The 26,167-nt window shown below is 45.8% G+C and overlaps 1 protein-coding gene and 1 long non-coding RNA gene across 8 annotated transcripts in view; one reads left to right on the top strand and one right to left on the bottom strand.

Moving 5' to 3' along the window:
• Window positions 1-26,167, top strand: part of LOC135895812 (glycoprotein antigen BM86-like) — a 236,882-nt gene that overhangs the window by 191,873 nt on the left and 18,842 nt on the right. For 3 of the 6 annotated variants that reach the window (XM_070537626.1, XM_065423996.1, XM_065424004.2), the window contains exons 5-11: window positions 3,261-3,394; window positions 9,476-9,610; window positions 10,079-10,192; window positions 12,680-12,808; window positions 21,375-21,482; window positions 23,767-23,832; window positions 24,921-25,052. In XM_070537626.1, coding sequence (XP_070393727.1) covers window positions 3,261-3,394; window positions 9,476-9,610; window positions 10,079-10,192; window positions 12,680-12,808; window positions 21,375-21,482; window positions 23,767-23,832; window positions 24,921-25,052 — 818 coding nt within the window. Of the gene's footprint in view, window positions 1-3,260; window positions 3,395-4,491; window positions 4,626-9,475; window positions 9,611-10,078; window positions 10,193-12,679; window positions 12,809-21,374; window positions 21,483-23,766; window positions 23,833-24,920; window positions 25,053-26,167 lie in introns of those variants that run through there. The other 3 variants (XM_070537628.1, XM_065424000.1, XM_065423999.1) reach the window with 2 other exon arrangements.
• On the bottom strand, window positions 3,174-26,021 carry LOC135895816 (uncharacterized). Of its 2 annotated transcripts, none has more exons than XR_010562482.1 (3): window positions 25,949-26,021; window positions 4,422-4,607; window positions 3,174-3,357 (listed from the first exon to the last, which is right to left on the bottom strand). It is a non-coding gene; the product is annotated as an uncharacterized lncRNA (long non-coding RNA). The 2 variants fall into 2 exon arrangements; XR_010562481.1 differs by lacking the exon at window positions 25,949-26,021 and adding an exon at window positions 6,086-6,187.

The raw sequence follows: 26,167 nt of genomic DNA, 5'->3' as shown, positions 1-26,167 counted from the left end.
CACGTTGAACCTGAACTTTAGGATCAAGCAACTGGCCAATAAATCGTCACACGCGTAATGCGAAAGGTGAACGCTATCACTATTGGCAAGTTGTTTCTTCATTCACATTCATTTCCCGTTTCCTTAATATTTCTACATTTCAATTAGAACAACTGTTAATGTCCCCCATGCTTTCTTGCGCTTCGTTCTCTGTTGACTTCATGTGGCTATAACCAAAGAAGTCGATAGCCTCTGTATACCTTTATTCTGTTCTTGCTCCCTTGGTCCACTTGTCTGCATTTTTCCTACCAACACTTATCTCTCACTCGACGAGCAGTTCGGGCAAGCGTTGGTGTTCTACGGAACAGCTAAGCCGAAGTAAAAGACCCACCTCGGCTTCATTGGCAACCAGAACTATAGGCGGCATTATTATACAGGCTTCGCCTGTATACTAATGCCGCCTATAGACATGAGCTCGCGTGTTGGGCTCTGAAAAGACGACTGCCCATTCAGCGTTTACGTCAGCGCAACTGCACGCGGACACCTGCGAGATCCTCGTTGAAGCTCCACGTGCAACACAAGCGCGAGTTCAAACAGTTGGATGCTAGTCGGAGGCTGACGTCAGGGCTATTGCTGACGTGCCTATCTATCTATCGTTGGTTATCTCGGCCAGTCACGGCTTCGTAGCTTCCACATTGTGGTGACATCATCTCCACCACTTTTGAACACCTCTGAGCGTAGGTGACTCATGCAAATAGCGACTAGGTCAGCTACCTTGAAATGGGCCGTAGTAATAACAGAATTAATTACGGTAGCCTGACTGTCGTCAATACATTCAATCGCAAGTAGTGACTAAATGTATTCATTCATTCATTCATTCATTCATTCATTCATTCATTCATTCATTCATTCATTCATTCATTCATTCATTCATTCAGAATTGGCACTACGTTCCTCACTTCGCTATGGAGTAAAGAACGCCCGATCTCAACACTGTCAATAATGTCAACAACAGCATAATTTTGTTTTTTTTAAAAATTGCCGACAAAAATCCAAATGGTTCCTAAAACGTTCCACGTACAGTTTTCCGAGTGTAAGTCTGACATGAAGTAATTTCAGCTCATGTCATAATATCTGCGCGAAGATGCTGCTGTAATTATAACACATAAAAATGGAGTGGGAATGCCGGGGAGATTAACCGGGGCCTGTGTAGGCCCAATTGCGCAGCAGAGCAGATTAATATTTAGGCCAGGTTTCTGAACTCGCGCTCCGACTCGTAAGTCCTCATGACAGCACTTCTGTTTTATGGGCGAGGAAGCAATAGCACTGGTCTACGTAGATAGGGCTCGTAGCGCTTCTTTCTGTGTTTTTTACAAAGCTGTATGAAAGACCGCTACGTGCGTCAGCGATGACACATCCGTGTGCCAACTTGCGAGCGATATAACATCATCGTGTGCAGCATGCATCGTCGTCACCCGATAAAGACCTCCTGCGCCAAGTGCACAATCCAAAAGTGCATTGCGCCTATCGCATAGAGCTGCTCTCCTAAAAGCTACGAGATGCTTTGATTTTAGTAGAGAATGATACGTGCTGGTGATAGCCGAAGAGCAGCCGCGTTGTCTTTGATAAAAGCGCTGGCACAAGCACTTAAGGCGCTTACGTCATTTACTGTGGGTTCGTGCAATTATTTATTTATTATATATATATATATATATATATATATATATATATATATATATATATATATATATATATATATATATATATATACAGTTAATGCTCGTTAATTCGAACCGCAAGGGGAAGCCGCTTCAGTTCGAACTAACGAAAGTGAAGGAGGGCAACAGTACACTGCGATTTGGAAGCAGTAGGGCATGTCAAAAATTTGGCGTGTCAAAAAGTGATGGCGCCTGCCGCGGGCACACGCCATCTTCAAGTCGAAGCTCTGGGTCCGACTGTGCCACACCACCGATATCCACCGAAACGAACGTTAGCCGAGGCTTAACACCATCACAATGAATCGCGACGGCCGATACCTCCTAAGCAGAAAACAGAGGTGCACAACCGATGAAGACTGCCGAGACAAAGACGCTGAACATGTGAAGGTGGCGAAGGCCCTGATTCGTTGGTTCTTGAGTGCAAGCGCAGCTGCGACGTACTTGATTCACTGTGTTTTGGAGCTTGCCGTGCCATCTACGCACAACATTAGCAGCTGTACAAGATTTGCAAAGGCTCCGAGATTCGCAACGGGCAAGAAGTCTCGGAGGTTACGTAGAACGGCCAGAAGGCAGCCGCCGCTGCCTTCTGGCTGACCCCGCGTCGATTAGACTTTTCTCCGATTTTGCCTTCTCTCGCCGTTCTCTCCGTTTCCGAGGCAATACAGACTTGTGTGTAGGCAGTAGGCGCGCTTCTCTGGCCGTGTGCCAGGCGAGCGTAGTTCGAATTATCCGTGAGGCAGCCTTCTCGCGTTCGAATTAACGGACTTTTTTATACATAGACTTCTCTGGAGCTTGGCCGGACCAAATCGTACAGTTCGAATTATCCATAAATTCGAATTATTGAAGTTCGAATTAACGAGCTTTCACTGTATATATATATATATATATATATATATATATATATATATATATATATATATATAGTTACATCACTGACATTCCTTTCACTGGCAAGTGTTGTTTGTCAATTATTCATTATGACGTAACTTTCTAAATATAGCAGTGCATCCTGCACTGCTATATTTGACAATGAATAGCGGCCCAGCACAAAATTTTTATCGTAGATGTTGCCTTTGCTATGCATACTGGGATCATTCCAGCAATATGCTGGCTATGTCCTCATCCACCGCTCCCCAAGCACACGGCGCGGAGCTTGCGCGGGGAACTTTAAATCGGCAGTGCCTGAACAATGTAAGCAACGCCAGGGCGAAAGCGGTGGAACAAAGCTTACATACTTCGCGGTAACTTCAAACACAGATAGCCCAGTGCCTATGGTATACAGAATAGATTTCGCCTCTTCATTGAATCAGGCCGGAGATGATGTCGCTGGAAGGTTGGTATAATGTTTCCAACGTCGTGAATGGAACAGCAGACTGGTGTATTGTCCATGTTCGTGCGAATATATCGTCAAATCGCCTGGTCATTCTATTCCAAATATGCCACAATGACTTTGAATCAATTTTGAACTGAAATTTCATGACCCCGAGAGTTCTCGCAACATCTTTTTGCTTCACAATTTTCACAATGGTTTTACCGTGCGTGCTTCTTGCCTTAACGTTGCAGAACATTCCAAGTACGTACTGCGACCGTGTGCAAGCGACACACCTATCTGGAGGCTGACCTTGTCTCTTCTAGCAACTGGTGTGATACGCATACCCGCCTGCATTCAAACAGAGAATCGCAAGCACCTGCGCTGTGTACGTACGCCAACCCACGCTTGCAATCAAGTGATTATGACGCTTTTCTTTAAAATGCTGAGCAAAAAAAAAAATTAAATTGTGGGGTTTTACGTGCCAAAACCACTTTCTGATTATGAGGCACACCGTAGTGGAGGACTCCGGAAATTTCGCCCACCTGGGGTTCTTTAACGTGCACCTAAATCTAAGCACACGGGTGTTTTCGCATTTCGCCCCCATCGGAATGCGGCCGCCGTGGTCAGGATTCGATCCCGCGACCTCGTGCTCAGCAGCCTAACACCATAGCCACTGAGCAACCACGGCGGGTGCCTTTCACCTGAAATCTTTTTAGACTTAAACATTAAAGGTGCGAAACAATAACAGAGCTTAAGCCTCAAACTGCGGGATCGGCCCAGGAAAGGGGTTTGAAACATACCCGGTACGGAAAAGTGGTAGCAAAATCACTAAGAAAGATGGTGGTTCTAATAATAAATATAGATCAAATTTTCTGATGGTAGCATTCAAACAGAGGACCCCTAGTACAAAAGCTCGTTCTTACTTAATTTTCTTTTATTTCAATTCATACTGCCACTGCAGCTACGAGTCTTACACTTTATGTAATTTCTAACATGTTGCTATCGCATTCATTGCTTCTCCCTTATGGCGAAACTACAGTCTTTCTTTTTATTTTTATTTCATTTCTTTCTTTCTTTCACTTCTTTCGTTCTCTTCATTCCTTAACTCCGTCCTCCCTGCAGATGGTAGCAAACCGAAAGGATGCCTACTTGACCACTTTGCCCATTTCTTCCCATTCAGTTTCCTCTCCCACTGAAATTGCCGCGTGCCGCTTGTTTAACGAATTATTCGCGCTCCACTACTACGTGTTATCTAATCGCATAGCGTGCAAATGGCGTGGAGCAAGGGGAAGGTGAAGGGCGTCGGGCAACGGAACTGCGGAGCTTAATCTCTCGAGGGCTGATTGGCAGCAGATAAAGGACGGCACACCATAAACGATATAGGTCAAACGTCCACTGAGATAAGAGCTTACACCATAGCGCCGGGTGACATATGTTGAGGTGTCAGCACCGGCCTGTAGTGCAGCCGTGAAACGTGCGGCAGCTGCGGTGGTTCGGGACAGTGAAGATGCGTAGTCTTGCCTTGTTCGTTGCCGCTATTTCGCTCATCGGAGGGTGCGCGAGCAAAGATGTTCCTCATGACGCACTGCAAGATCCTCCTGCACCTCCAGCACCAGGTAACCGATTAAGTTATTCGTGCTATAATTATTGCAGCCATCGCGTGTACGGGAAAGTAATTTTAGTGAACACTTGTGTGTTAAACAGTCATGCGGTTCCTGCACTAAACAGCTGACAGAATTTAAATCACAAAGGTGGGTAAAGATTAAAAGTGTCCGGGAATTTTTTTTAATCCTCTTGGTATTGATTAATTGATTCACGGAGTCACAAAGGAACACCGGGGCTAAATGAGATACCGTGGGGAGGGCTCTAGATTCATTTTCTTCACGTGGGATTCTTTAACAATACAAAAAGATGAGCACACGAACGTATTTTCATTTTGTCCCCATGGAAGTGCGGCCGCCGGTAATCGCACCCGGGACCTCGCGCTCAGCAGGGGTTTTATTATAGATCTTGACAGTTTGACAAAGCTTTCAGGAGTAGCGTTCCCGTTGTCACGATCCCACCGCGAATCCCTACATGTCTCTTTCTTTTTTCAGCGAACGAGCGCAAGATGTGCTACGTTCATACTTCGAATTAGAATAATGTGCTCACCATTTTAATGCGCAGTATTTGTGAGCCCTATTTACGAGACCAGTTGCGAAAAAATCTTAGCCTTTGGAGTTTTACGGGACTCGATACCGACGCATGGTGGGCCAGGAACTTTTGGGTCAAGATTATCACACGTCACATATTAAAAAATCAGAAGTCAAGGCTCTTGCTACGCGCGAGCTTCAGTACTCTCAAAACTAATGGCTGATCGAATGGGTGAACAACTGCTCTCTCGTAAACTGCGTGTAAAACAGATGCTGAAACTCTCGCTGCCATCGCACTGAAACACCTTTGGCGTAAGTTGGGTATAGACGTTGCACAAGTATTTCACGTGGCAAGAGTGATCGTCTGCGTTCCCTTGAAGTCTCAAGTTTATGCCACTGCGCTGCTCAAACAGGATGTGTTCAATTTAATGGCCCGGTGCAGCGTCTGCAATCTCTATATACTATTGCCGACGGGAAACTGATCTGCAGGCTACAAAATGACCACGCAGAAAACTCTGAAATTCCCGAAAAGCTGCTACCCCTAGTTATCGAATACAGTTAACGGTCAAACACTGCATAGCTGCGCACTGGGCCCCCCTGTCCTGTAGGGCCGTATAATTCAGCGAATGATTTCGTTACCTTCTATTCTTTCTTTATTAGGACGTTTTCACGACTGGTGGACGCTCACCGTTGATAAAGTTGATTAAGAAACAGAAAACAATTGGAATAAAATTACTACTTATTCATGCACTAATTACCATTTCGCTTCGGTGGTACAGGTGATTTGGCAGGCGGTCTTACAGTTTCGCAAGAACTCGTGCTTAACAAAAACTACGTGTACGTGTGCTTGAAATTATACCCAAGCAGTCCAACCATGGTACCCTACATAGAGTTATTTGATCCGTTATCCTACGTCGGATGCAGCACCGAAGCTTTCTACTCACCCTAAACTTACGGTCTCGGGAAAGAATACCAGAAAATAAATCGTATGCAACGTAGTCGTGATGCAGAATCATATGCGATATTGTCGCGACGCAGAATAGCACGTGCACACTAGAGAGGACGACGAAGAAGTATTGTCTTGTCTCCTAAACACTGGCGCATACCCACCATGGGGGATTGGTCAAGAAGGAGGCGGTTTCTCGTATGTTTAGAATCAAAGCAAAACTAGATTTGAATAGCAGAATGGAATTTATAAGTTTAATGAAAATATTGTTAAGTATCTTCATAAAGTAAGTTAACATAAAGAAATGAAATAATAGAAATAATTGATTATTTTAGAAATTCAACAAAGTACTCTTTTTGCCTAATAAAATTGTAAACTGCAAGAAAAGCATTCCTGTGGCTGAATCCCAGTGAAGTCGCCCAAAAAGAAAAAAAAATGGTTGACGAGGTTAGCGATAGCCCAAGTTTGCTCAATCGGTTTTCTAAGAGTGTTCTTTGTCTAGAAAATCGGCAGCACGAGAGAAAGTAGTGATCGATTGATTCAGGTTCATTGCATAAAGAACGTAGAGAGGACATAGCGAGACCAGACCTGTGTAAGTAAAGATTTAGTTGTGGTATACTACACCTCAATTTTGTAAAGGAAACTTCCAATTGCCTTGAAGGACACCAATTATTATTCCACGGGAAGACAAGATGGTGCAGTTCAGGAGATGGTGTTAGCATAGATATTGCAGAATATTACGACATAGAGAAATTTCTGTGGTGACATAAGCTGATGTCGGCAAAACAGATATGATAGAGCCATTGAAGGATGCGCGTGCGAATGAATCATCCATTTCGTTAAAGTGCAAACCACGATGTCGCGGTACCCAAAAGGCTGTTGCTGCTGGCGCGCTTCGGCCGCCATGCTCTAGTATCAGCTGGTACCTTCAGCATTTGCCTTGCATAAACAACATTCCTGCTTGTCTCCACCTCGCAACATTTTGGTGGGGATGCTGGGCACCATCAAGAAGATCCGCAGCGGTCGCCGCGTGAGCCCTGACAGGACGCAAGACTTTCCTGTGCCATGCTCAGCTAAGGACGTTGGCCGCTTCAGAGGCTTATGCTCATACTTTCCTCACTTTGTTCAAAATTTTGCTGAAATTTCTCGCCTTCTCACCGAGCTTTGAAAGGACGACGTCGCTTTCGCGTGAGGACAACGGCAGGCTGAAGCCTTCACTGCACTGATCAGACTCTTGACGAATTCCAAATTTTAGCACGTTTTGACGATTTAGCAGCCACTGAAATCCCTACAGATGCTAGTGGTCATGGTACTGGTGCTGTGCCTGACCAGATTTAGCGTGGCCGAGAGTGCATTATCACTAACGCGAGCCACCTTCTGACCACGGCCGAGCGCAACTATTCTATTACGGAACGATAGAGCACAGCTTTGGGCGATAGCGAAGTTTCGCCCACACCTATTTGGTCGCCACTGCCGCGCAATTACCGACCACCACGCGCTCTACTGGCTCTCCTCGTTGAAGAACCCTACAGTACATGTTTGGGGCAGGGCATTTAGTACATTTTCTGTGTAGTGTACAAATCCGGCCATTTACATCAAGACACCGGCTGCTTGTCCCGCCACCCTGTTGACCAATTGGAAGCCACAGGTCACGAATCTGACACCGGCGTTATGTCCATCTCAGGCTTCCTCAGCATTGGCGATGAACAGCGCCGTGATCCCGTCCTGCGAACCATCATGAATCGATTAAGCTCGCCAACTACTCATCCTTCCCTTTGTCTCTTCTGTATTTCCGACGGAGTCCTGTATAAACGCAACTTGCGCTCTGATGGTGCTTACCTACTTCTGGCCCAACCGTGGCACCTGTTCAACGCACCTGTTTCAGCAGCTGCTCTACGCACTCACCGCTGGGCATCTCGGTGTTACTGGCACCTTTGACCTAGTCCGGCGCCGTTTCTTCTGGCCGGACCTCTACCGCTCTATGCGCCTGTATATGACTGCTTGCGACCTGTCCCAACGCCGGAAGCCCATTGCCATGGCTCCAGCTGGGATTTTTGAACCCATCGATATTCTCACTGAGCCTTTCTTTCGTGCGAGACTCAACCTACTTGACCCTTTCCCTTTCTCAATAAAGGACAACAAATGGGTTTAAGTTGCAACTGATTACGCCACGCTCTTAGCCATTACGGGACCTCGCCGTCATCACATTACATGACGTCATCCTGCACCACGGTGCTCCACTTCAGCGCCTCATGGATCGCGGACGTTGCTTCTTGTCAAAGGTCATTGATGATATCCTCTGCCTATGCTCTACTGGGCATCAAATAGCCATTGCTTATCATCCACACACTAACAGTCTCGCAGAGCGACTGAACAGAACGCTTGCCGACATGCTAGCTATGTACGTTTTTCCAAATCTCCAGAACTGGGATGTCGTTCTGCCACATGTCACCTTCGCGTACTATTCGTACCGCCATGACACTGGAGGTTACTCACATTTTTATCTACTGTATGGCCATGATCCTGCTTTGCCCTTGGACACTGTATTTCCACAAGTAACACAGTCGCACGTCACTTATGCTCGCGATGCAATTCCTATGGCAGCACAGGCCCGTCAGATTGCCCGCGCTCGACTCATTGATTCCCAGGCGGCCCACAAGTCCCATTACGATACGTACCATAGGGACGTTTCGATATTTACCTGGCTCCCTCGTGCTCTTGTGGTCACCATCTCGTCGTGTGGGCCTTTCGGAAAAACTTCTGTCGTGATTTTCAGGTCCTTACCGAATCCTGCGACAACTTTTGGATGTGACGTACGAGATTGCTCCCGAAAAGCCAGGCCCCTCCTCCGTACAGTCAAGAAGCGATGTTGTTCATGTCTCCCGTTTAAAGGCTTACGTGCGTGCCTTTGCCGGGCCATAATCGCTTGCATCGAGTAGGCGCTACAACCCCGGCGGCGTAGTGTCGCGATGCAGAACAGGACATGCAGACAAGAGACGACGACGAAGTGCTGTTGTTGCTGGGGCGCTTCGGCCGCCATGATCTAGCGTTAGCTGGTGCCTTCAGCGTTCGCCTTGCATACACAACATTAATGCTTGTCTTTGCCTCGCAATAATACTATTAGAACGTATAATGTGTCATATCCGTATGTTTTGCACCATAGGATAATTCGATGTGGTAGTTGCGAAGAGCGCCCGAGTCTCTTACTACTTCAGCAGAAGAATTTTCTACTGACTTGAACAAAGCAAATTTCTGTAAAACCAGTAGCTATGAAATTTATCCGAAAGTGAGCTCTTCGATTTCGTTGTCAGCAGCATAATTTAACCATGTGCTTACAGTAGATGGTTATCTATTTCTTCTAACCATCATTTTGATTTCGTTTTCACAGATGCATGCTCTCACTTCGGGAACAAGTTCTGTGGCACCGAAAAATGTGAAGTGGTCCCTGATAAAACGGACGCTTTCGTATGTAGATGTGAGCGAAATGACACGTATTACGATGCTGCAGAGGGAATGTGCCTATGTAAGTATAATTTCTTGTTTCTGCTTGACTTACTCGTTTGTACAATAATTTATTGTAGCTTAAGTTGTCAGTTTATAATCTTTTGTGAAAAATCGGCTCTAAAAACTCAGCGTACAGGAAATTTACAACTCTTTATAAAAACGACGGTAGCCATCAGACGTCATGACGGCTTGAACATACTGGTATAAATCATGGCACTGCTCACGCAATGTTCAGTGTAATGAGAATTTCGAGTACATTTTTTAAATCGCCGCTTTTTATAAACCTGTTTATTATTCTAAGTAAACGCCCTCTAAAAGGTGTTTTCGCGAGATGGTTCTTGTTAGATCTTTGTCTTCAGAAATGTGATTTCGCTGCTTCTTTCTTGGTGATTGATAGTATGTTTACTCTTACCAACACCACTGAACTCAAACAGTGTATTTATTGCATTTATTAAAAGTCATTCTTGGTTCACTTTTGTTATTGCAGTTAAAAGAACGTGTAAAACCACCGAGTGCACGTATGGAACCTGCATTGAACATGGGCTTAACAAAGCTAGCTGTGGCTGCCCAAATGTAGAGTCTGTATCGTTAAGCTGCAAGAGTAAGTCATACCACAATTCCTTTGTGTTTCTTTCTTTGTGTTTTTGTGTTATTGCGATAGCAATTATATGGACACCCCAGTCACATATCTGCCGTCGCCGTTGTCGTGATGTCCTGTATAAAGTCCAAGAGTGATAACAGCGTCGCCGCGTATCGTATGCTGCATGTGCGAGTGAAAGCACACGAGGGAAGCCGATGATCGCCGATCAATTTGGCACGCGCGATGAAAGAAAGCGGAGGGAAAACGCGCCGTCTTCAGGGTTGCCAGATGGCCCAACAAAAAATAGCCAAATGATCTCAAAATGTAGCCCAAAAATAGCTAGACCCAAATTTTTCGTGAGCGAGAAGTAGCCAAAAACATAGTGAAAACAACTCATGATGTTCTGAAGATGTGTTATATATGATGTAGATGGTGTCGATATGTCACCGCATATTTCCGGCTCCAGAATTAGTTCCGCCGCATGCAACCAACACAACACTGACCTCAAGATCTGCGTAAAGAGTTCTAGCGAGAGCTGCCACTCAGACGTTGACTTGGACGCCACTTATTGTTACAATGAACCGAAGAATTTTTTTTTCCGATTTACTCATGGCGTTATTCGCATTTACTGAGCCACATTCTGAGCTAACTTCAGTTCGCACCTCGATGTACGCGAGGCATGTTTCTATAACAGTCAACAACAACATTGCCAGCTCCAACCCCGAGAATCAGCTTCAACTGTTCACGATCGTGCACCCAAGAAGCCGCCCAACCTAAAGGCATTAAAATAGGGACGCCTTTCCTAAGTTTTACTCATAAAATAAACATGTTATTTCTCTCCCGCTCTCTCTCATTCTTTTCCAATTTACTCGAAAGCAGCTCGACGCTGAGTTAGAAAATGCTGCCGTCTGGAAGAACACTGGACTCTGGAACAAAACTAGTAACCTTCTAGCACTTTCCTCGTGTGAAGAAGCGACAGTTGGCACTGCAATTAACCTTTGAGTGGGAACAAACAGAACCAACTGCTGGCCCATAACAGAAGAGGTGAATTAAAATTTTAGGTTTCATTACCACCTGCATGACGGCGCTGGCAATAATCGAGGTGATACTAGTATCGGAAAGAGTTGAAATGCGCAACAATTGAACAGGGATTCGCTGGTGCGATTTGTGCAATATGAAAACGTGTATGTAAGTTTCTGTGACTGCAGGCATGCATGCGTGTGTTACCAAATTTCCGAGGGGTGCTGTGTACCTTCTACTCAGTGCGCCTTTAAAAAAGAATAAAGAAATGTAATTCCACTAGAGAAGACACAAAATCGATTTGTATGTGTCGCGCACTGTGGTCATGAAATGAAGTACAAAGTAAACCCCGCTGTCTAACAAATCCAAGCACTATACATCAGAATAGGAAGTCAGTAGAACACTATATATACCTTTAAAAACTGGCAAGAAATATTTGCCCATCCACCACTGCGATGTGTGCAAAAATATTAAAATATGGACGTAGCAGTAGCACAAACACCTATTATTTATATCGAATGCAATTTTCTTCTCCTCACAGCTGGGAAATACGCGTGAGCAAAGTACAATGTAATGACCAGTAAGACAAAACAAAAAGTAATTACAATGATGATCAAGAACGTGCGTATAAGAAGCAAGCCGTAATCATAATTACTCGTACGCGCAAAGTTTTAAGGGAAAAAATTGTCGCAGAAGTACGGTATGAAAACCGACGTGTTATCACCTTGACGTTGGCAGGGCGATCACTCACGGACCTTTGGTGAGCAATTGCCTTGCCGTCTTCAATGTGGACGAACATCGTTTTTCACATATTTACAGGGCCTATCATTGTAATAATATGCAACATTCAAGAAGTGCCATGAAACAACCGCAACATTCACCTAATGCGTCGCTGGTTGACCCAAATCAAGAACGAAAAAAAAAAGCACTGCGTAGAGTTCCGGTTGATACTTCTCACACCGGGGAATTACGCAAATGGATTAACTATACAATCTAGCCCCATTTGAATTAATTTCCACTGCCACTTTGACCATATAGAACTGCACAGTTGAAAGGCGGCAGAAACTCCATCTAGATGGAAATTTTCTTCAGCAGTCCCCCCTTTCTGCCAAACCAAACTTAACGTGAAGGAGAGCCTGCAGTGTTGCATTCGACATACGGTTTGTCAAATCATTCGAGTCATTCTTTCTCCACGAAACCTGGCTGGACACGCGTTCGACGGCTGCGTTCGAAAGAGGCGACGCAAGCAGGGAGAAAAGAAGCTCAGACAGTAAAGGGAACATTCGATTTCCGGCACTATAGGAATAGCTATAGAGCTATAACTAACTATAATAACTATAAGAGCTATAGGAATTCTTTGCATGGATCCGTTCAGTCTGTGCTTGTAAACCGGGCTTAATTTGGAGAAGCGCGTCAAATAACATCCACCGAAACCAATAAATCATAACCAAATCACAAACACACATCCTTCTTGTCTCCATTTTGCAGTTCACGATTGGTTCATTGACGACTGCAAAAGAAAGGGGGGCATTGCTGTGCTGGATAAGCACACTTTGGGCGCGAGGTGCAAGTGCGACAAATGGGCCGCAGTGGACCGCAGCAATGACAAGTGTGTTCGTAAGTACAAGACTGCTGCGCTTGCCGGTGCTGTTGCTCTGCGCTCAGCCTGGGTATTTCAAATCCTGGATTGTTTTTGCCACATTGCCTCATGCTTTGCGTTGACTCACATCTACGCCAGTCTCAGTCTAACAAACTGAGACGCGTCTTTCGCTGACATGTAGCGATGTAAAGAGGCCATGGAAGCATGATTACTGAAATCTGGCTTCTTTCGGCATGGGTTCATTGAATTACCGTGTGCGTTCGCTTAGCCTATCTTCGAATGTCAAATAAACAACAAAAAATTTTTCCTCTGTGCAATTTCGTAAATTCCTTTCACAGGATTTTTTTTATGCGCCACCAAATTCAGACACTATGCAGAGCTGCTTTCTCATAGTTCAGTATATTTATTTCTGTTTTTACCCGCCGCTGTGGCTTAGTGGCTATGGCGTTGAAGTGCTAACAAGGAGGTCGCAAGATCGAATTCCGGCAAACGCATTTTGCTGAGGGTGAAATACAAAAACATATTGTTGCGCGCGAAGGGGACCGTTTGTATCCCTTACGGATGAAGGGGACCGTTTACTTTAGGTCGCGAAGGTGAGCGCAAGAGCGGTCAGCTGGTTTATCAACTGAGCGTCGTCCTCTTCTTCTTTCCTCCACCCGGGACCGCAAGCACGTTCACTGGTCTTCGTTTTCTTCATGCGTAACATTCCTCTCGTCGCAGACGAAGCCCGCCGGGCGAGTCAATCCATGTGTCTTGACGTGAACAATTTCAAGCGGGCGACATGGACCACTTGTGTCTTGGCAGCTCTTCTACCACTCGCCGTGAGGCGAGCTATGTTATATGTGACTTCCGTGAGTCTGTCAATAATCACAAACGGTCCATCGTAGGTGGCCAAAAGCTTTTGGCATAACCCGCGTTTCCGTACTGGAGTCCACAGCCAGACTAAATCACCAGGGCGATAGGTTACCGGACGGTGGCGAATGTCGTAGCGTGCTTTTGATCTGTCCTGCGATGCCAAAGTGCGCAAACGAGCAATACGACGAGCTTCTTCGGCGAGGCAGAGAGTCTCGGCGACAGTAGGATTTTCGTGACTGCAGAAGGGGAAAACAGTGTCGATTGTGTACCGGGGTGGCCGTGCGTACAGCAGGAAGAAAGGGCTATAGCCGGTGGTCTCGTGCTTGGCGGTGTTGAACGCGTACGTGATAAAAGGCAGTACGTCATCCCAGTTCTTGTGGTCGGATGAAACGTACATAGATAGCATGTTTACAATTGTTCGGTTGGTGCGCTCCGTAAGCCCATTCGTTTGTGGATGGTATGGTGTCGAGTGACGCAAGTGGGAATCACACAAACGAAGTAGCTCCTCTACGACGTCTGCTGTGAATTGTCGTCCACGGTCGCTGATGACCACGCGAGGCGGACCATGTCGCAGGATCACATATTGCAGGAGGAATGTCGAAACGTCAGTGGCAGTTGCGGAGGGCACTGCCGCCGTCTCGCAGTAGCGTGTGAGGTAGTCGACGCAAACAACTATCCAACGGTTTCCTTTGGTTGATTTTGGAAATGGGCCTACGAAGTCAATGCCCACTTGTTGGAAAGGCGTGCTTGGAGGCGGGATCGGCTGCAGAAGACCTGCTGGAGCAGTAGATGGCCGTTTGTGGCGCTGACACTGCATGCAGCTGGCCACATACGTCTCAACAGATTGTCGCATTCCAGGCCAATAAAAGCGTTCCTGAATCCGGTATAGCGTCCTCGCCGAACCTAGATGGCCAGACGTAGGGTCGTCGTGCATAGCACTCAGAATCGCTGTGCGAAGGCTCTCCGGCACCACTAAGAGAAAACGTGCGCCAGTGCTGGAAAAGTTCTTCTTATAGAGGAGTCCATCACGTACACAGAAATGGTTTGCCGTCGTCGAGGCGGTCGTAGCGGTGAAGAGCGGTGTTAATTTACCGTCTTTTCGCTGTTCGGTTTTGAAGCAGTCGACGTCTGGAAAACGCGGTGACACAGAAGCTACGAGGTGATCGAAGTCGTCGGCGTCACAGTCCGTAGTACTAAGTGGCATACGCGAGAGACAGTCCGCATCGGCGTGTCGTCGACCACTCTTATAAGAGACGGTGAAGCTGTATTCTTGCAGTCGGAGCGCCCAGCGCGCAAGGCGGCCACAAGGGTCACGAAGATTCACAAGCCAACACAATGAGTGGTGGTCGGTGACCACTGTAAAGGGCCGTCCATACAGGTAAGAACGAAACCGCTGAACCGCAAATATTACCGCGAGGCATTCTTGTTCCGTCACAGTGTAATTCTGCTCGGGCCTACTTAATGAACGGCTTGCATATGCGATCACGTGTTCGCGGTCACCGTAGCGTTGAACTAGGACGGCACCAATACCTATGCCACTGGCATCCGTATGGAGTTCTGTCGGAGCTGAAGGACTGAAGTGTTGAACCGGTCGTGACGTCAGCAGGAACTTCAACTGACGAAAAGAAGAGTCGCACTCCGGAGTCCACTCAAAGGGGGTGTCCTTTCGTAGCAGGCATGTCAGCGGATACGCAACGTCGGCGAATTTAGGAATAAATCGGCGGAAATAGGAACAAAGCCCCAGAAAACTACGGAGCTCCTTGACACAGCGCGGTGCACTGAACGCTTCAACGGCTGCTGTTTTCTGGGGATCAGGGCGGATGCCATCCTTGTCGACGAGGTGCCCAAGCACAAGGGTTTGGCGGTCTCCGAAGTGGCATTTCTTAGAGTTTAAAACTAGACCAGCGTTTTTGATGCAGTTCAGGACAATATCTAGACGCGAGTTGTGTTCGCTGAAGGTGCGGCCAAAGATGACGACGTCGTCGAGGTAGCACATGCAGATGTTCCACTTCAAGCCACGCAATACAGTGTCCATAAATCTCTCGAAAGTTGCCGGAGCGTTGCACAATCCAAATGGCATCACATTAAATTCGAAGAGCCCGTCAGGGGTTACAAAGGCAGTCTTCTCCTTGTCGTCAGGATGCATCGGAATTTGCCAATAGCCGGATCGTAAATCCACTGAGGAAAAGTAAGAGGCGGAATGAAGGCAGTCTATTGCGTCATCAATACGTGGGAGTGGGTACACGTCCTTTTTTGTTACAGCATTCAAACGGCGATAGTCGACGCAAAATCTCCAAGATCCATCTTTTTTTTTAACAAGAATCACTGGAGCTGCCCACGGACTTGCCGACTCTTGTACGACTCCCTTTTTCATCATTTCGTGCACTTGTTCGTTGATAATCTGGCGCTCTGATGGTGAAACACGATATGGCTTTTGTCTAATCGGATTTGCCGAACCCGTGTTGATGGTATGGCGCGTTCGAGACGCAGGGATCGCAGGTATATTGTCCTTCTGCGCAAAGTCGAATACCGAAACGTGCTTCGAAAGCACACCCACTAACGTTCGGCGTTCACTCGTGCTGAGCGATTTATTTACCATCGACAAAAGGGCCGTTTCCGAACTGTGGCCATCTGGTTCTTCGGGCACATCTGTAAGTTCAGCCACTGATAAGGACGCGTGTTCCCTGGCGAAGGCTAATTTCATGCCATCTGATAGTATAACGGGCTCCTTAGAACAGTTTACGGTCCATAAGCCAGTGCGTCCGCCTTTGATCGACACCACACAATGTGGCACCAACACATTCTTCTTCATACAGTTAAAGTGCATCGGTTCTACGGTAGCTTCGAAGCAGTCGGAATCGGCGCCGCAACAGACAACGGGAACGCAAACGGTAGATGATGCAGGTATGACCGTATCACCACAAACACACAGTGCAGTTTCGCGTTCTACAGGGTTCTCCAGGAGTCCTGATGGAATCCTACCACTTAAGAATACTTTTCCTGTGCGGCAGTCGACAGTAGCACCACACTCCCGCAAGAAGTCCATGCCGAGAATAACATCATGAGTCGACCGAGGAATAATTACAAACTCTGTCGTAATAACATGGCCTCCCAAAAATACGTCAGCACTACACACACCAATAGGTCGCAACGGCTCACCACTCACTCCACAGAACTTTGAATCTTCGTCCCATTTAAACAAAACCTTTCGCCCTAACACGTGTTTAAAAGAGACACTCATGACCGAAATTGTTGCGCCTGTGTCCACCAGAGCCATCACAGGGACATTATCTACAAGCACGCGCACTTTGTTTTTCAGCATCAACACAGGAGGTATTTCTGTCAGTAGCACGTCTCCAGCGACCTCACCTCCATCGGCCGCGCTAGCTAGTTTTCCGGTGACGAAGGGGACGCGGTGCGACGCAGCGGTGAGGGAGAACGGGGAGCACGACGTTGCGGTGGGGGTGTCAAACTTCTGTCAGATGCTGGGGAGCGATTCCGGGAGCTGCTCGGCCAATGCTCGTCGCCAGATGATACGTGTGCTGGCCAAGGGGCACCGTGTGGCCGTTCGGAGGGCCGAGAAAACTCTGACGGCTGGCCATACCACGTGGTCATACGCTGGTTGCAAAACCGCGATATATGACCCGGGACGCCACAGGAATAACACACCGGGAGAGGTCGAAACCTTGGTCGTTCGTCGATGAAGCGGATATTATCATTTTCCCGCGTGTAGTGGGGTGGTTCGTGGCGTGTGTCACGAGGATACATCGGGCGTCGAGAAGGCGTGCGCTGAGTGCGTTGGTCATAGCGCGGAGTCGGCGGGCGTGTTGTCATCCTCGACTGTGGGGCTGCGCTGTACTCCACGGCCGCTGCGGTAACCATCGGTTGCCAAGGGGCCGAATGTGGCGCCGTCATAGCCTCTCGCGACGTGTACATGTCATGGTGGTCAACAGTTGAATGCAACAACCCTTCGCGGCGGGAAAGTTCCTCGCGGACAATCTGTCGGATGGTCGAAGGAAGGTCGAGGCAAGGACTCGTGTCCACACTGGCAACCGTCGTAACGTTTGCCAACCGACCAAACTTTGGCGCAATCCGACGCATCTTGAGCGTTTCAAAAGTTCTGCAGTGCCGAATGACGTCGGACACAGAACTGAGGCTCTCCTTTCCAATTAGAAAATTGTAGACATCCTCAGCCACTCCTTTCAGCAAATGTCCCACTTTATCTTCTTCCGACATGTGAGCATTGACCACCTTGCACAGCTTTAACACTTCTTCGATGTATGTTGTGCATGTCTCACCTGGTAGCTGCGCCCGTTGAGACAGTGTCTGCTCCGCACGCTTCTTTTTGGCGACTGAGTCCCCAAAACACGCCTTTAGCTCGTCAACAAAATGTTCCCACGTCGTAAGCGCGTCCTCGTGGTTCTCATACCACACGAGGGCGGTATCGGTCAGGGAGAACACCACATTGGTGAGCTGAGCGGTTGCATCCCATCCGTTGGATTTGCTCACTCGTTTGTAGTGGACGAGCCACTCGTCGGCATCTTCCCCCGCTTTGCCTCCGAAGGTGGGTGGAACTCGGTAGTATGGCAGTGGACTGCTAGGCGCTGCCCTCGGAGTGGCTCCTTCTTCCGGCATGTCAAAGATGGTCACGGCTAATGGCGGGAGGCCGGCAAGTCGACGGCTTCGACGAAGCTGCGGCAGTGATGGTTCCGTTGTTGTGAGCGGTACCCCGCACCTCCACCACTTTGTTGCGCGCGAAGGGGACCGTTTGTATCCCTTACGGATGAAGGGGACCGTTTACTTTAGGTCGCGAAGGTGAGCGCAAGAGCGGTCAGCTGGTTTATCAACTGAGCGTCGTCCTCTTCTTCTTTCCTCCACCCGGGACCGCAAGCACGTTCACTGGTCTTCGTTTTCTTCATGCGTAACAATATGTATACAGTGCATTGGGGACAAGTTAAGAATCCGAGGAGGCAAATCAATGGGGACTCCCACACTACGGCGCGCCTGACATTCATATCCTGGTTTTGGCGAACAAAACCGCAGGCATTTCTTATTAGTCTTTTTTGCTTCACCACAGTTTCTTTTTCGTTTCTGCCCTAACTTAACCGAAACACGCTGCCATCTCATGCGAAACGGAATGTGGAGAACGGCCAAATTATAGTAATACATGCCATACTTGCGATTAGTTGCAAGAGGCGCATGAGTATTGCGTACTCACAAACAATAGCAATTGCGCCTAAGGGCACTGTCAGCAGAGCTGTGCGAGATATGTGCTCACGATAACATGCCCATCGGAGAGACAGATAAGGAAATAAAGTGTTTTCTGAACACTTTGGCTTGATCCACCCGCACTTCTTAACAGTCACGAGCTCAATAACTTGTTAGACCACCGAATTTTCGCTGGCGCATGAGACTGGACAAAATGGACTATACAAGTTGTGGAACGAGGACACCTACAATCAATATGCTGAACTGCGGACACCATAGCCGTTACCTGTGCCGATGCATGGCACAGCATGATACCGCTCCAAAGGCGAGGTTTTTCAATGACAGCCGTAAGTGTGTCACAAGTCTAATAATCACCCACTAGGCTTGTGAGTATGCTAACCTTATTGGTGGCGGTTTTGTTTTCAATACTGATGTATTATATTTCCTTTAATGTATTTGTCTTGGCTGCACTGCTTATTGATTCAGGAAGACTATACGATGACCTACTTTGCTTCAGACATCATTGATAGACTTGCAATTTCCGAAGCTGTCGATGAAGTCACGGCGACGAAACAGGGAAATTGATTAAGATGTCAGAACATCCAGTATATGAAAACAAGCGTGGAACGAGAGTGAGAAAATGGGCCGACGGCACTAAGCGTTTCATTGGGCAATAAATAATAATGAGATGTAAAAAAGAATACATTGTAGTATGACATCATATCTGCCAAGAATATTTAGCACTCCTAAACACGTGGTTAAAAAACAAGCACTCCGTAGGGGCGAGGCCCCGTTGTGGAAGGCGTTCGTCCTTTCTTTCTGCTTAATAATTAATTTATTTTCTTATGTACATCGCTTTTATAGGCATTATAGAAGGGATATGTAGTAATTAAACATAAACAAAGAAAATATTAAGCATAATGTGTATGTTTAACACCTCTGTACGTTTCATGTCTGTTGAAAATGTCCAAGAGTGCCGGCCACGCTTGATGAACTAAAAGTTTGTAATAAATTGCATAGTACCGAAGAGTTTGCGAATTTAGATGATTTGTAGGAGAGGGCCGAAAAGTTTCACTGAAGAATACAAATTTCACGTACTCACTGAGCAATATAACACCCTTAAAGGTCGATTTGGTGTTAAAACACCCTTTCAGCGCTTTTATATTATCTGAAATTTTTTAAAATGAGTGCATTCATTAGCAGAACACCCTTTGTGCGCGCTTGCTTGAATTTCAATGTGCTAAAGGGTGGCCCTTTGGTCAAGTCGATATTTGATAGTCTTACAAGAGTAGACGCACAAAAGGAGAGAGGACCACAAGAAAACGATGACAAGCGTTAAAAGTTTGTTTTGCGTGAAAACACACATTCCAGAATTTCTGGGTGTTTAGACACGTAGACATGTGAAGCAAATTAAAAGTCATAAGTGTCTATTTCCAAGTGGTTTGTGCGAGTTCATTGCTTGAACAGGTAGAGGCAGATTAATATATATCGACCTAAGAATAAACTGTAATTCGCATTTCAGCATAACACACATTAGGTACAGGCACACACTAGGCACACATTAGGAACAGGTAGAGGTAGATTAAAACATATCGACGTAAGAATAAACTGTAATTCGCATTTCAGCATAACACACATTAGGGAACTATAGGATGCAATTCTAAAAGAAAAGCTCACCCCTTATAATGGGAATATTAGTTCGCTTAAATGCTGTTTTTATAGGTGTAATGTGGTGAGTATATAGAGACGAGACAATGCCTTTAAGGGTGCAATTTCTTTAGTGTGTGGTAGTTGCATTCGGGCGCATGATTTTATGTCTATGGATAAGGCCACCTCCGAAGAAACACCCAGCGTGAATAACGGTGTTCATGTATATGCATGCAACTTCAGAGGCTAATTCGAGAGCACTATTCTTGCGTATTACTTGCTGTAGTCAACACGAAGTTTAGTCTAGAATTGGCAGTATCAGTTAAATCGTCGCTCACACGCACCCCCTGTGGCCCATAACTTTCTTACAAATTAGGAGCACTTATGCAAGCATTGGCCTTAACATCGGTTTTTCGTATTGGTTTGCATAAGTTCGAGCTAGCCGGCTGCTGTTTGCAAGGCACAGTAAGGTTCAACTATGTAATAAACAAGTAGATTTTGTTGTTGCGTAGAGCAGGACACCACGAAAGTAATCCACCCAAAGCCGGGACAGCCGCTGCATGTTCACCGCCCCTGTCAGTTTGAGCAGTGCCCGTCGCGGCTATGTGGGCCTTTTGTGGTCGTCTGCTTAGAGCGACAAATGTAGTTATCTATGTGTGGCCCAACAGCATGCTCTCGTGTGGACACACAAGATGCAGTGACTATGTGAAATGGAAAGAACGTTTCGTCTTTCGATTATGTTGTGATTGTAAGCAGATTTACGGCGATTCTACAGCACTGGCCATTCTGCTTCCCAACATGGGTGAGGGCAATTCTAGATAGCATAAAAACATTGTAGTAATCTTAGTAAAACCATTTTACATTGATTTTCAGCTACAACATGCCTGCGCCCTGACTTGACCTGCAAGGAACTCTGCGAGAAAAATTGGCTTGAGAAGGATAACCGCTGCTGTCAAGGATGGAGCTCTGCAGACTGCTCAGGTATAGGCAATTCTGTCTTTAAACTCAAGTCTAAGGTAGCACCGCAATCTGTTAGCGGCGCGTGGTATATCCATTGGTCGAAAGTGGTTATTCTGAAGCCAGCTATGCATGTGTCAACAGGGCCTCACCGGCCCTGTTGTTGAGAATTCTTGTTGAGATTTCTTGATTCATGGCTTCTACTGAATCCGGCTACCGAAAAGCAGCCGAAAACCAACTTCTGTGATTCGGCACTTTTGGCCACAAAAGGAGCATTCGCATGGGGTTCCGATGAACTTGCGCTCAAATTTTACCTGTGCGCTAATGTCCATATTTCGCATTTGCTTCTTTTTTTTTGGTTTACCAAGCCTCCACTCCCGATTAGGCCGAGCCGTTTCCTACTTCATAGAGGCAATCTACAAATACCTTTAAATTGGATAATTTTAATGTAGTTTTCCCCATGATTCGCCATTAGGCAGAGTGTGTCAATTCTCCGTGACAGGGGTAATGTATGAAAAGGAGCCATAGCGCAGTAAATGCGACAGCTGTTAATCACAAGACCGGTACCTTTTCTTATATACATCCCAGCTATGACCTCATTCCTTGGAAGCCTAACCTGCATATATAATGAAGGTGCTATGCATTTTTGATAACAGAGTGTATACAGACATTTTTAAATGTTTTGAAGACAACATGCTTGGACACTGGACACATGTCTTCGGGATAGAGGGTTTGTGACAAATTTAAGAATGCAGTCAGATATCATCTTAGCACTCAAAATAGCTAAGCCGTATGATATGTTGACAGCCTCTGGCCAATAAAGTACATAGAATAAATCAAGATGAGATATAAATTAAGCTTCGTTTCCTGCTGCACACTCAGGTAAGTAAAAAAAATATATTTTGTAGCTACTTTCACACTGAACGGAAACTTATATTTGTACCGGTGCGTGAGGGTCTGTAATTGGTTGAGTGATTATGTGAGCCTTCGATTACTTAGGTTTGGTTGAATTGTGAATAAGCCAAAACGCTTAGTACCGGCGCGTTTCCGAGTGCCACCTTTCTTAAGGACACGCTTACTTAAAGTGGTGACGTGTGTACATTCGCAAAACTCAATGTCTGCAGACCGTTCGCATTCAGAATGGGGCTTTACTGATCTGCCTCTGGGCTGTTTGGACGCTATCTTCGCACTGTTTTTAAAAAAGTCATTATTGAACAATATTCATATTCAAAATATAGTTTCTATCAACAAGTCATTATTGTGCCCTTAAAATTATTGTTTTTTCTTAAGAAATTATCCCGATTATCCTTTTCTTGACGAAGACACAAAGCTGTGACATGTCTGGCACTGACTCCAACTATGCTTATTGGAGCAAACACTCATTATATTTATCAATAATGAAGGCACTGAGCGTATGGAAACTCATGAGTGCAGAAAAAGGTCTATACACACACAGAAAATAAATAACAGCACATTAGGGTGAACATACTGCAGATTATCACCTTTCGTTTCATAATCTGATTCACTAGCATGCAGGGAGGCTGATGTGGTGCGGCAGCACCACATCATTATAAATTGCCTCTCTGCGTGATAGAAAAGGAATGCGATAGCTTTCCTTACTTTTTGGCATAATTTTGATTCCCTGAAGTCGTGGCTCACAGTTTTGATCACTTATGTCCTTGCAAGAGCCGCAATGGATGGCTAGATTATGGAACGAGGCCGAAACGTCTCCTAGAGATCTTACGCGTTTCCTGGCGCGTCCGTTCCATAGCGACCGGTTTGACAGACATAAACTTTGACACATGAAAGGGGGATGTCGTAGACCACGCCCGTGGAACACGATACTTACGGCTCCTCAGATTATTCAGATTAACCAGTAGGACAGACTAAATCATTAGCTATCGGAAACTTTTTTTAACTGTGTGGAGAGGCGACACATGCGTCAGTGCCACATCTGTCTCCCTGCGTACCAGTGCATTCAGATTATTAAACAAAACGCGACAATACGCAGTTTGCTCACTTTATAAGTATACTGCTTTTTATGTGTGTAGATTTTTCCTGCAGTCATTAATGCACATGCTTTCAGTGCCATCATTGTTGATAAATGTAACTTGTGTCAGTTTCGATAAACATAGTCGGAGTCAGCTTCCTCTCTGGGATGCCTTTCTGTGTCCTGGTAAAAAAATGCAGCATTGGATAACTTTCTTAAGAAAGAGAAAAATAGTGCATCACCAACTGACCCCACAATGCGTTTTCATAAGTAAAAAAAAAAATTTGGAACGTGTCAAGCCCTCCTTTTCTCTTTCAGCGGCTCCTCCAAATGGCACTTATTGCTCACCTGGTAGCATCATGGTAGCGAACGGAAAATGCCAAGGTAAGAGCGATAGAATAGGTGACGTCTAAAACATGGTGATCCGCAATTACTTCCGGAGTATGCAGCTCGCATAGGCTTAGCCTTCGAGATGTGCTTCTGTTAAACAGAGGAAAACGTCGAGGAGAGGTCGATTTGGGCAGCAACTATTGCTGGAAGCTTCCTTTGAGACTACTCACTGGTTGCGCACAGGAAAACAATTTTTGTTTGTGTCCATATGCCAGCAATAGTCGTCATCAAGTAATAAATATTTTCTTAAAATATTATTTTACATTACGCTGGCAACTTAATTCAGCATGTTAGAGCAAGCAGAAATTTACTGTCTTATAGGCAAAGGCATGACAAGTTTTAGCAACGTGATGGCGGGCTTTCGCCACATTTGCCATGACCAGTAAAGTGCTATATCTGTTGCGTTATCCGATGAGCGTCCTGAAACTCAATATTTCCATGTTCGGCGTCTCTAAGCCTCGTTTTTCATTGCAAAAGATTTGCATTCCCTAAGAGAATGACAGATTTTGAGCTAAAGACAAAATATTTCAAGTTCAAAATGACCGTTAAAACACTTCTAGGTTAACTCCCTCTTTTTAAACCTCTTTATTCGAGAATGAAAAGACAGAGATACAGGAAAGAAAGGGGCAGACTTATTTGAAAAAAGAAATTGAATTCCTTGCGAGGAGAGCAAGCAAGTGGTATGGAAACGCCACGGAAAGACACACCGTACAGATTGCGCGTATACAGCCATGCACTTGCGCACCGTGATGTTGTTGGCTGCCGCTAATCTCGGCCGTGTTCCTCAGTGAATGAAATTTCAATTTTCGTTGAAGAAAAGGGCACTTTCTTTTTACGTCGGCAAGGGTTAATTATTCCATAGGCAGATAAAAAAAATCAGATGGGACCTCATTGCTTCATTGCTGGTCTCACTGCTGAAACATACGGGCAGCGATTTTTGGCTTAGCATTGCCAGCTCAGAGGTCACGTAGGAAAGCAGAATACCGGCGAATTATTAAGCGTGTCGCTCTCTATCGACAAGAGCGTTAATATTGATTTCTGTTTAGTTGGAATTAACCTGCTCTCCTTTCATTCCTCTCAAGATGCTTGCACTGCAAAGGAAGCTAAATTTGTCTGCTCCGATGGATGCAAGAAGACTGAGAGCTCGGCCAGAGCGTACGAATGCAGGTGCAAAAATAACTACGTGGTCGCTGAAGACGGCATTACTTGCAAAGGTAATCATAGCACTGCTGCACTTTGTTACCACCTAATATATTGTGTGTTCAATCCACTCGCTTCAGCTATCAGACTGATAGCAATGCTATCAGCTTGATCTCAACGCACTCATTAGCAGTATAGTGGGCCATTCTTCTGTTGCTTCATGCAAGTATTGGTCGCCACTGCACCAGGCTCTTCTAGAGCGCTGCAAAAAGAAATCATGCCACAGGCTAACAAAAGGAGTTAGCAGGGGGACAGGAGGGATTATTTAGCTCTAGCGTGCGATACTTAAAGTTTAAAGCGTACAAACGGTGAGCTCTCCAAACGGTAGTGGAGTCTCGGAAACACAAAATTCTAGTGCCTTCTTGCTTCAGGTAAATAAACACAGGACAGTTACTGAAATAAGTAAGCCACTGACTGCCACATTAACGCATATCACTCTTTAAGAAATTCTGAACTGACAAAAATTGCACTCCTCTTAAAAGAAAGGGTTTCTTTTGTTTGATGCAAAGGAAAGCACAACGAACGTCTTATTGTCTTTTCTAATGTTTAGAAATATTCAATATAAGTAAGGTATGAATGCAAAAACCAATGTGCTGCTGTTTCCTATACCCAGCTGTGGCCTTCGGCAAAAGTTGGCGTTTGAGATGCGAAATAAAGCTGACATGCACAAGTAATGTCCTTCTTTATTTGTTGCATTGAATTCAGCAAGCCGCTTCACAGGTGATCTCCAACCTCTGGAGTGCTTCACGATTGTTAAAATAATAACACATGCACAGTGCAATTCATCCTTGAGGCGAACAGCGCGAAAAAAGCGACTTATTACTAAGGCAGCGCCGACTTCCTTGTCATTGTGTGAATGTACCTATATCGCAACGATGACCACAGATGAGGACAATAAATATGTTCGTACCTTTGTTCAGCCTTCTGGGTCACCCCTGTGTTGTACGCTGAACAGCTTCGCTGGTCGTCGCTGGTCTTCGCTGAATGGACTGACTCACCTTCTTCTTTCTTTTCTGCAATTTTCAACATCGTCACCAAATCTTGGCTACGTGGTGGCTTGTACTTGTAAACAATCACTCTTTTCTGCCTTAATTGTATTGCTTCGTTTTGATATTGTACTCTATGAAAC

This window comes from Dermacentor albipictus, chromosome 4 (genome assembly GCF_038994185.2).
Source record: "Dermacentor albipictus isolate Rhodes 1998 colony chromosome 4, USDA_Dalb.pri_finalv2, whole genome shotgun sequence".
Classification (NCBI taxonomy): domain Eukaryota; kingdom Metazoa; phylum Arthropoda; class Arachnida; order Ixodida; family Ixodidae; genus Dermacentor; species Dermacentor albipictus.
Note: the sequence above shows the minus strand (reverse complement) of the source record. Positions and strands in the feature narration are given on the sequence as shown.